At 40.0% G+C, this 12,337-nt stretch overlaps 1 protein-coding gene across 6 annotated transcripts in view; it reads right to left on the minus strand.

Annotated features, from left to right (window-relative positions):
- The window catches only part of CAMKK1 (calcium/calmodulin dependent protein kinase kinase 1), a 484,479-nt gene that overhangs the window by 45,743 nt on the left and 426,399 nt on the right, over nt 1-12,337 (minus strand). For 5 of the 6 annotated variants that reach the window (XM_063953687.1, XM_063953688.1, XM_063953691.1 and 2 more), the window contains one exon: nt 9,150-9,191. The exons of the other annotated variant lie outside the window; for it this stretch is intronic. In XM_063953687.1, the coding sequence (XP_063809757.1) occupies nt 9,150-9,191 (42 nt within the window). The remainder of the gene's footprint in view (nt 1-9,149; nt 9,192-12,337) is intronic. 6 annotated transcript variants of the gene reach the window in all.

The following is a 12,337-nucleotide window of genomic DNA, read 5'->3' on the forward strand; positions in this document are numbered from 1 at the left end:
GAAATGTCTACTGCATGCTCCAAGTTGATTGCAGCACAGAGGAAATTTGCTTTACTATTCCCAGCGAGACTGTGCCTCTTCCAGGATACAGTGGTATAAGGACTTCACGTCAGCCAAAGCTTTCCCGGATGAAGAATTGTCTGATTCTTCGGCTGTGCCTAAGTGACCATTTCTATTGCCTACGATCTGTCAATGATTCTATTTTCCGAACACCCTGATTTTCAACTCAATTACTGTATATAAGTTACTTGTCTGTCTGTTGAATTATCACCCTGTTTTCATATTTGCAATTTTATACGTCACACTTATGCTCAGGTTACTCTAAAATGGCCCGTTTCCTACTTATGAAGCTTTCGTTTTACTAATGCATGTGATATAATACTCCTCTCTGGTATCAATAATTTCTTTGGATAGTTGGTGATAGTGCTAATTTGCGCATTTTTATAGGGTTGGTTCTCCTTACTGAGACCTATTTTATGACACCCAACTACGGGGCTGATTCAGACCCTGTCGCAGATGTGCTAAAATTGCTATGAAGCGATTTCTGCACATCTGCGCACGCCGGTACACGCATGTGCAAGGTCCTAAACATCGTTATCAGAACACAGTTTAAGAACTGGAGGGGGGTGGGAACAGGGCATCGACGCCGCATTTTGTAGACGTTGATGCTCCATTTTGGAGGGCAGGCCCGCAGTGGCTATATGATGTCACGAACAGCCACTGCAACCATTAACATGGTGGGTAGCCATCTGCCTTCGCAGCTAGGCTGTGCAGGCAGATGGCTGCAGAAAACATGCAAAAGCATTACCGCCGTGCGATGCTGTCGAATGTGTGCGAGGGGGATAGGACCCGGCGTGCGTGGTGGGCTTCCTCCCACATGTCAAAGAAACTGATCATATATGTGCGTTTTCTCACACATCTATGATCAAGTCTGAATTAGGCAATATGTTGGTTTGCTTTCTATGTTGGTGATTATTGTTGATATAAGTGATTCCTTTAGAAGTCCCATTTCTGCTTTCCTTTTTTTAATTTAACTTCCTCTGATGAGAATACCATGCACTACCTTCCTTCATCTTTCCATGATCTCTAAGTGTGATTTGCTGGTCATTTTTGGTACTAGGTCACAGCATACAGTATAACATTTATTATTCACATATGATTTGGACCTGGCTCTTGGGAGACATTATATTTCTTATCTCTTATAAATGTCATGCATGATTTAAAATATTGCTCCTGGAATGTCCAAGGCATTAATACCTCGACTAAGCACCAAAAAATCATCTCCTATCTTAATCTGCAAAAAGCTGACATCACCTTTCTTCAAGAGACCCACTTAACAGCCTCAGAACATGACAAACTGTTCATGCTGGGATAACGGATTGTTGCTTATGTTTCTTATAACTCTAAATCTCGAGGCGTAGCTATCTTGCTAAAAAATATATATGCCTGTTTCTATTGTTCACCGACAGTCAGATCCTAATGGTAGATATGTTCTCCTTGTGGCAAAAATATTTGACACCTCTTACACTCTTTGCAATGTTTATGCACATACTATCTATGATAAATCGTTCTTTGTGTGTATTGTTAATCTATTGCACCCTTACCTGGACTCCACTTTGATTTTGGGTGGAGACTTTAACCTTATAGCTTCCCATAATATGGACCACCAATCTACAGTTTCTCCCCCTCTTAGACCCTAATAAGTTGGTATACAATACCTTCTCAGATGATTTCACTTGGTTGATGTGTAGCATCTTTGTCACCCAATAGAAAGAGAATACACCTTCTATTCTAACCCTCACTCTTTGTTTTCCAGAATTATCTTTCATGTCTCATCATAACAAGCACCACTCCAAGTTAATACGTTATGCCCAGGCTGATTTAACTTGATCTTTTGAGCTTTTACGTCGCTCTCCTTCTTCTAGTTCAGCAATTTTAACTTTAACTGATGACTCCGGCATTTATTACACTGCAGGTCCTGCAATACTTAATATTCTTCACTCCTTTTACTCTAGACTCTACTTATTGGACCATATTGACTTGAATAAACATAATTTCTGGACTATAGTAGCCCTCCATTGCGTAACAAATGATCAAGCCTCCTCTCTTACCGCTCCCATCTCTTTACTTGATGTTCTGTCAGTAAAAAAGGGTCTTAAGCCTGGAAAATCACCGGATCCTGATGGGTACTCGGGTAAATTTTACAAAATGTCTTCAAACGTCTATAGTACCCCCACTCACCAACTTCTACTTTTAAGTACTGCACTGCCTGCTTACTTTAATTAAGCCATTATCAAAGTACTCCCGAAATCTGGTAAAGACCATACCCTGCCCACTTCTTAACGCACTATTTCCCTTTTTAATGTAGATTATAAAATTTTCACGAAAATATTTGCAGACCAACTCAGACTGGTGATTCCTACTCTGGAACACCCAAACCAGACAGGACTTATGTTGGGACGTAGTGCTGTTTCCAATATACGCAAAGTCTTAGCTCTCCTACAGCATCTTGATGAAATTCATGAGGATGATCTGCAATTATTAATCTCATTAGACACTGACAGCATTTAATCTAGTGGTGTGGGATCATCTATATAAGTCGCTCCGTCGGTTTGGATTTCCTCTGTCTCTGGACCTTATTTAAGCACTGAAAAAATATCTTCAAATATATAGTGGCCAATAACTATATTTCACACCCCATACTAATTCAAAGAGGCACTAGACAGGGCTGCCGTTTATCCCCTCTTTTATTTGCGTTAAACCTAGAGCCTATAGCAATTGCCCTACAGGCTGATTCTCAATTTCATGGTATCCGAATAAGCTCCATAGAACTCAAATTATCTTTATTTGCCAATGACTTTTTACTGTTCATTTCTCGACCCTCATCATCAATTCCAGCTATTTTACTACTTATATCAAACTTTAGTTCCTTTGCAGGTTACAAAATAAAGGTCACAAAATCTGAGGTTTTCCCACTTTCTCGACCAGACTTAGTGCCACACTGCATTCCTCATCACTATTTTCACAGTCATTTCACCACAATTAAAATACCTTGGCAATAATATTATGCCATCCATTAACCAAATCTATAAAGCCAATTTTCCACCAGCAATAACTAAAGTCTTGCATAAAATTTAACATTGTAAGTCCCTCCCTCTTTCTCTGATGGGCCGAGTGGCAGTTATGAAAAGAGTCCTCTTTCCTAAATGAACATACTCCGCTTCAAATGATGCCTGTGTTTTTATCTAAAGCAGATAATTCTAAATGTACAAAAGCATTTCTTAATTTTATATGGAACTGCAAAAAACCAAGAATTGCTAGGAATCATTTACTTTATCCCAAATCTAAAAGGCGGGTTAGGTTTCCCTGACGTCTTTACATATTCCTGTGCTGCATCCTTTCAGTACATCTCAAACTGGTGCCTGGGTCCATCTAAATTTTACCAATAAACTATTGGAAGAGGCATTATTTGCACCCTATGCTACCGCTGCTTTTTAACATCTTCCTCAATCGAAATTGCCAAGGTGAGTCACACATAACATATTTTTTATGGATACTTATAGAGCGTGGTCTGTCATTCCTAAACTTATGAACTCAAATCCTTAGGTTTCAAAATGTATCCCGTTGTGGGGAAACCCAGATTTCCCCCCTCTCTCACAATCTCACACTATGTCACTTGGAAACAGAAAGGGTTGGCAGCGTTACAGAACTTTTTTTTTGACCCTGGAGGCAACACGTATTAATTTCATCAACTCAACGACAAGTTTGATATCCCTAATATTCACCTATTTTTGTATTTACAGACACAACACTATATTAATAGTAACGTCAATGTACAAATTCAAAATTCGATGTATATATAATAACTTATTGTACCCTGATATAGAAAGATTGGTCATCGTGGGCTAAAGACTTTCCAAGTTTTTCCGGCTCAGCTAGCAATTTTAAACTAATTCCTTCTGTTTTGAAATGGGTAAAATCTGCAAAACTCCAAGAAATACATATTAAATTCCTTAAAAGAGCATATATCTCAGGCATAATGGAGTCATATAACTCATTTCCATTCTAGCTCCTATCCGAAATGTTCCTCCTCCTCCTCTGTGTCTTTTGTTCACAATATCTGGCAATGCTCCAAGGTTAAAAGATTCTGGTTCAAGGTTTATAATTTCATACACCAGATTGTAAGGAAGGAGGAATCTGCCTTTTTCTTGGGAACCATTTCTTTTGGCGGATTTTCTCTTTGGACTCCAATTTTAATACCCACATCGATATTACCGTTGTTAATGGTTATCGTAACTTTAGCTTTAGAGCTGCTCTTACAGCACTGGCTATAGAAATCAGCACCATCTATCCATCTATTGAGCTGTTGAAACATGAACTGTTGACCTTCCTCTATTTTGACAGACGTACTGCTCTTTACGATATTGAAGGGGTTAAAAGGTTCCATAAGAAATGGGAATTATATTTGACTTCCTTACCCAGTGCTACATCTCATATTATACATAGCATATTATGAAAGTTTTTGAAAATACCACTTGGTCCTTATTGTGCCCACACACGGTGCGATTCTCGCATGCTATTTGATCTTTTTAGTTCAAATCGCACCGTGTGTATTGTTACTTGCAATGCGATGCGCGCTCTCGTCTAGTTCATATCTCAAGGCAAAATAGTATGGGCAGGCAGGTATTTTTGTACTACATTGCATATAGTACATTGTAGTGTATTCAAAATCGGATGTAGTTCAAATTGCACAGTGTGTACACTCCAAATCACATAGCACACATTGTAGAGGCTCACATCGCACCTAACACAAATAGCATGGTGTGTGGGCCCCATTACTACAATGTCTTTCATAAATAAACCCACTGTGACCTTTCTGAATGTTATTCATTTACTTATTGTCAATAATACCTAGATTAGCTTGACAGTGCTTTCTAGTACTACCTCATCTCATACTATGCCCCCCCCACACCTCCCTCCCCATTTCTGTTTCTGCATTTCTCCCCTCTTTTTTTCTCTTTCTCTTCTCTATCTCTCTCTTTTGTTCCATGCCCATTAATAAGAAAAAAGTATTCAAACACATTTATTGTACTGTAATCTTAATTGTATCTTTTGCTGTAATTTCTTGCTCTTACACTTAATATTGTAAGATATTGAATAAAATAAAAAATTTTTATTTTTTTTTTCTCTAAAGTGTTCCACTTGTTTTCATGATAATTATACAGTGAAACTGCTTAAGCCAGCGGTTCTCAAATGCGGTCCTCAAGGCATCCCAATGGTCAGCTGTAAATGTATTCTCCGAAAAACCTTAAAAACAGTGAATTAAATGTACACTTCCCTTCTTGTTAATGAAGGTAAAAGCTCTCCCATTTCTATGTAACGCAGTACCGGACAGGGGTGTACACTGCTTCCACAATTATTCAATTTGGCTATTGATCCTTTATTTTGATTATTGCAAAGCATTGCCCACTTCTGGGGTATTATGATCCCACCAAGGAAATTTAAATTTCGGCATTTGAAGATGACGTTCTTCTCTATGTTCTGCGCTGTGTTTTAAATCCCTCAGTTTCCCTGTATTCGGTTTTCTCTATCTAGGCCTTTGAAGAGGTTTTCGGCTTCTCAGTTAATCTTACTAAATCTACTGCACTTTGATTGGGATGCTCTAGTTCTCCTGGATCTTGGGCACAGAATGTACCCGTTTCCTGAACATTGGATCACTTCCAGTGGTGCAAGTAGAAAAAATGTCTTAGTGATACTGTGTAGCCACAGTACCAAACAAAGCTTACAGTCCGGCAGCCAATCAGGAGCCGCTGCTGCCGGTCTGCGAGCTCTGATTGGCTCACAAACTGGCGGCTGGTTTGAGATCCGCCGCCGGATTGAGCAATGGGCTCTCCTCCCCTGACATACACACAGCAGTGGCTGCAAGGAAGAACGGCCGGCGGTACTGCATACCGGCTGTCACTTTCTTACTGGAGCGCAGTATCGCCATACTTGCAGCACTGATAACTTAATTTATTTGGGAGAACAGATTGCCTGTAATCCTCAGTCTGTATACCCTTAATTTTACCCCTGCTGTACGGCCCATGTCAGTTGAGCTGGAGGGATGGAGACATCTCCTTCTGTCATACAAATGGATAGCATTAAAATTATTTACTTCCCTAGCCATTATATTTAATTCAGGCTTCACCTTGTATTATACACCACAAAGATGTTCAACATATAAATTCTCTCTTCCACAAATGTATCTGGCATGGCAAGTGACCTAGGGATAGTCTAATTAAATTACAGCAGCCTGTTGTGAATGGGGGTATTAACTTCCTAAGCTTCAATATTACCATACCTCATGGAGTGGATTCCTACATACTTGAGAGATAACCCGCTACTCTGAAATACCCAAATGATTTGGCATCTGCTTCACCATAAATATGGGTTGAACGCATATAGGTCCTTATTTCTTCAATTTCTAGATAATCCTGATTTTCAAAACGGTCAGGCCTCTTACTCCTTTAATATTTGGAGCCTGAATGGCATCACTAACAGTGACGTATCTATAATGGGTGCACCCATTTGTTTAATACCTCTCTGGAGTCCCCCGTCGGAGCCATCCCTTTTCAGCAGTGCAACAGAGTCTGAACACTAGGGGGAACACACTCTATTGAGCCTGCTGAAAACTCCGGAAACATGGCACGGCGGCCATTTTTCTGGTGTTTCGCACATGCGTATTAGGAAAATCTTCGGGAAAATGGGCGCCGCGCCGTGTTCCCAGAGATCTGCACATGCGCAATAGAGTCTGTGCTCAGACTCTACTGCCGTTGCGGAGAAGGATGGCACCGCCGGAGGACTCCGGAGAGGTAAGTATTAAAACCTTGTGCCTCGGTCAAAGAGGAGGGGGCCCCTGATGCAGAAGGCTGCACACGTGCCTCCTCTCTTAAAAGGCCCCTGATCACTACCACGGGAGATTTGGTACATGATACCCTAAAGAGGCCTCTCACATTTCAGGAGGAGATAGCGGAGCTTGGTGTGCTGGAGGCCTATCCCATGGTGTATCTCCAGACTCAGCATTATACCGGTACCACGGTCCGTATCTTCTCTGAAGTAGACTGGCAGAACACAGAGCTGCAAGCACATGGTCTGTCTACTCACCAGGATTTTTAGTCTGTGATCGGATCTGAGTCAAGGTATCCAACTCACCTGCTGTTTTTAAACCCAATTTTTAGGAGATTGTGGTGGCCCAGAGAAATACACGTTTAGGCATCGAATACACCTTGTTTCTGTAGAGAAGGACTGATTCCCTCTCATATTTCGTATTTATTTTTATTGGCCAATTGGGGCAACAACACTCTTCTGCTGAACCAAATAAATAAGCAGAAGCTTTACCACTAGGCTGTCAAAGCCATTTCCACTCTTTAGAACTATTTGACACACTGAGACCTATGGAAATCTTTTAGAAATCACTAACCCATGAAGAAGTCCATCTGGACGAAACGCGTAGTGTTTTCCAGAGGGGCTGCCACTATTCTTTTATCACCCAATGCTCAGACACCCACCCTAGAGGTTTACAGTTCCTAGGTGAGAGCAATATTACTTTGTCAAGAGAAATTCTCTGTGCATTTAGTGTGTATATGCAATCAAATTTTATAAATGTCACATTTATGTGAACCTGTTGTAGATACAGAATAACTCTGTTTTTACTGTCCATTAATGTGTATAATAAACGATTGTTTTATTGACTGGGTGATTTATCTTGGTGAGAGGGTATATCCACAGAGCCTCGTTGGGAAGGCCAAAAAAGGTCAAGACAAACTAAGAAAGCCCACAAACAAGAACACTGAACAGGGTACATATATCTATATCAACAACCCCAAACATACAGCCATTGTCATTAAGAACTATCTTCAGCGTAAAAAAAGAACAAGGATTCCTGGAAGTGATGATATGGCCCCTACAAAGCCCTGATCTCAACATCATAGAGTCTGTCTGGGGTTACATGAAGCAACAGAATGATTTCAGCAAGTCTACATCCACAGAAGATCTGTGGTTACTTTTCCAAGATGTTTGGAACAACCTCCCTTCAAATTCCTTCAAAAACTGTGTGCAAGTGTACCTAGAAGAATTGATGCTGCTTTGAAGGCAAATGGTCACACCAAATACTGATTTGATTTAGATTTTTATTCTGTTCATCCACTTTGCATTTTGTTAATTGATATAAACAAACCATCAACACTTCAACTTTTGAAAGCATTCTTACATTCTAGCATTTTTTCTAAACCAGCTTAATTCTTCTGCACATTACAGTATGTATGTATGTATGTATGTATGTATGTATGTATGTATATATATATATATATATATATATATATATATATATATATATATATATATATATATATATGGAATGACAGGCAGACTTTCAGTAAGCAATGTTTCATCCTAAATCTCCTGCAAATGCTATGGGGAGTTCTTAGAAGCCTCTGACTCTAGTGCACATGGAGGCTCTGAGGAATATCCGAGCACCTGCTATCACAACACACAGTCTGGAATATCACAAACCAAGGAAGAAAAGTGTACAAAGCCTGGTCATAAAGAGACATATTGTAATTTTACTTCACGTAGTGTATGCCAAATCCCAACAAAAAGAATAAAATAAAGACATAAAGCTGAGCAACAACATTGTTAGAGGATGTAATATAAATTGTGCGCAGACTAGTCATCAAGCAGCAAAAGGAAACATAAGATGGCTCTGTATGAAGGAAATTGAGCCGAATAAGTAAGCTGAAAATTACAGAAGGGTTGCAGGATGGTACCAGCAGATTTCTGGAGGACAGGTTGAGAAGATAGAGCAATAGTAGGCTGGGGATGTGTTAAGTTGCACAATGCTGGTTAATATTAGGTATGATAAACTGTGATTTGTGTTGTAGCTTTACTCAAGGTCCCCTAATTAAAAAATAAAAACACAAAAAAAGCAAGCATTTCTCAGCATTGGTAACAAAACCACATTTAGGGAGAACTAACACTTGTCAGCAAGGGGAGGGCAAGTAAAAACGTGGTTAATTTGGATGGTGGGTGTTACTCTATACGCACAGTACGGAGGACTGAAGACACACTCAACACACACCCATGTACTTAAAGGGGGCATAACACAGAATTACCTTAAGTATGGATGCAATTTTAAAGATGATTTAAACTGGCACCTGTTCCAAGATGAAACAATGATACAAAAAGAAAAGAAACAGCAATAAAATTTCTTGAAAATAAAATATGCAAAGCTTTTTTTATGACATCTTACAGAATGTAATTTAAACTATAATATACTGGATGCATAGTGTATAAATAAAGGTTTGCACACAAATTATATGGGAAGATGTATCTACTCATGGTGAGAATACATTGGAAAGACATTACATTTTAATGAGAACTGAAAGCCAACACAACTAAGCAATTGAAAGATGAGAACAATACTCCTGTTGTGTATTACCACTACAGCATTGTGCAAGTTGTTTGTTTTTTAAGGCTTTTTTATACCTTTTTAGACGCAGTGAGACATTAAGTTATGTTGTCATGGAAACAACAAGTATTACCAAGCACCCCATCATTCCTCATATATAAGAAAATTAACTTATGTTATTGAAAAGATTTGTGATACCTGTATTAATTACTATACATGTCTTTGCCATATCCCAACAATTTAACAATGTACAGCACAAGTAAAGGGGAGTGTAATAATGTGTAAAAATTCAGCATTTGTTTGCATGCCACTTTTGCAACATACAAAATAATTACGGTAACAACTTTGCTTGACAGTGATAAACCACAAGAGAGTATAAAATCCAATTTGGATCATGCAAATGGTAACACACAGTACAGTAACTAGCCTTACATGCTCTCTAAGCGTTGGGGAGTTGGTCTTATTCTGAGCAGGGTGTTATCCAGGGTGGAATGTCGGCGGGGGGCGAGCACATCTAAGCCCCTTGCGGGCTTGGTGGCGAGATTCGCTCGCCACAGGTTCTATTCTCCCTCTATTGATGTCGTGGACAGGTGTTGTATGGAAGGTCGAAAGTAACTAGGTCGACCACTATTGGTCACCAGTTACTAGGTCGTCAGGGTCTCGGTCGACAAGTCAAAAGGTCGACATGAGTTCTTTTATGTTTTTTTGGTGTTGTTTTCTCCGTACAGTGACCGGGAACCCTGATTAGAGCAAGTGTCCCCTCGCATGGCGAGCGAGCAAGGTGCTTCGCTCCGCTACTGCTGCGCTCGGCACAGGTTACTATTCCCAATCGTAGTCCACGTGGATTGTTAAGTATGAAAAAGTTAAAGAAAAGAAAAAATTGTGAAAAACTCATGTCGACCTTTTGACCCGTCGACCTAGAACATGTCGACATAGAGACCCTGTCGACCAACAGTGGTCAACCTAGTTACTGTCGACCTAGAGACCGTATCCCGTCGTGGATACCCATAGAGGGAGGAAAAAATTGTGAAAAACTCATGTCCACCTTTTGAACTGTCGACCTAGAACATGTCGAGATAGAGGCTCTGTGGACCAACAGTGGTCGACCTAGAGACCGGATCCCGTCGTTGATACCCATAGAGGGAGAATCACCTAACTCACCGGTATACCGGCACCGGTATGGTGCCCCCATCGGGATCTCGTGTCTGTATTGTGACCGCAGGGATCCTGGCGATTGGTATGCTAACCGCATACCGTTTGCATAACTGCGTGGGATTCCACTGGATGCACTGGTGTTCTCTGATATTTTTGGTAGTTTACTGGTGTCTGACTTTATGGGCTATAATGATGTTTCTGTGCACTAGTTAGAAAGAAATTACCTTTATGGAGAGTTATGTTTTCTTGTATGGGATTTAAAAAATGGTAAACACTACAGGGGGTATCTAATTAGACCAAAACATTTTTCGGATGTGAAAAAGTTTTTTTTTTCTGTCTATTCAACTTTTGCAGTTCGAAAAAATTCAACATTTTTGTGTGAAAATGCATAGGGACCTCAAAAAGTCGTGGACCTATGTTTTTTTTGCAGCCAAAATTGAGTAAAAAGTGCATGCTTATCAAAGATTTGGCAGGTGACACAAAATCCCTGATAAGTGCAGGCTCAGGGGCTAATTGAATAACCTCAGGCAGGTAAATTAGCTGCTGTAAAATACTGCAACTAATTGGTTACTGCCCTATGTTAGAAATAACATAAGAAGTGTATGAGAGTATGGGATGGGTTTGAATTTAGTCACTAGGCTCTCTCAAATTATTGTATGAATAGCAAAATGAATATTCTAAAACTGGAAAACATACGAACTCATGTTTGGATGTATTTGCAATTGTCCATGTAAGCACCACTAATGATCTAATGTCCTTGTAAGAAGTCCCCCATGCTAGTCTAAGCATTGCAAACAGAGCTGCAAGACTGGGTTTTGCCTCATTTCACCTGGCATAAATAATATCTAAGTAACATTTTACACAGGTTGAGGTTTCTATTCCAAATGTATTCTCCTTGCTATCTTCTGTTTTTATGTTACAAAAGAGTAGTAAAAAACAAACCTACAACTAAAAAACACGGAGCACATTCAAGATTTTAATACAATATAAAGCCAATGGACCCAAGTGGGAGGCACATATAGAACCGTTGTAATTCCTACACCGTTCACCTGATTTGGATGTATATACCCTCAAATTAAAGCGGAAAGTCTGCAGTTAAAGCACATATTGTTTGTTTCATTTCAAATCCATTGTGGTGGTATCTAGAGCCCAAAATATGAGAATTGTGTCGATGTCCCAATATTTATGGACCTGACTGTATTTCCCATGAACTCCTGGACAGACGATATCGCGCGTACACACTGAACAATATCACTAACGATATCATTCATTGATGTCATCCTGCCACATCCCTGAACATGCAGTTTCTGACGGTATCGTCAGATGGGATACGGTCATTAGGTCGACCACTATTGGTCGACATGCATTAGGTCAACATGGTCACTAGGTCGACATGCGTTTTTCACAGTTTTTTTTCATTTTTTTTACTTTTTCCTACTTTATGATCCACGTGGACTACAATCAGGAATAGTAACCTTGCCCAAAGCGGACATGGTGCACTAATTTGGGTTCCCCTGTCACTACCAGGGCCGGCGCCACCATTAGGCAGCTTTAGGCATTTTGAGGGCGGCAGTGAGTGAAGCAAAATATAATAATAATGATGATGTTACAGGATCTGCACCGCAAGGGATGTAAGGCGCCTGCTCACCCGATGTCATATTTATTTTGGTGGAGGAGCTCAGGATGCTGCAGTGCAAGCAAGCAAGCTGTGTGTAATGCTGCAGCAGCAGCAACACG

The sequence above is a fragment of the Pseudophryne corroboree genome, chromosome 2, assembly GCF_028390025.1.
Source record: "Pseudophryne corroboree isolate aPseCor3 chromosome 2, aPseCor3.hap2, whole genome shotgun sequence".
NCBI classification, from domain to species: Eukaryota; Metazoa; Chordata; class Amphibia; order Anura; family Myobatrachidae; genus Pseudophryne; species Pseudophryne corroboree.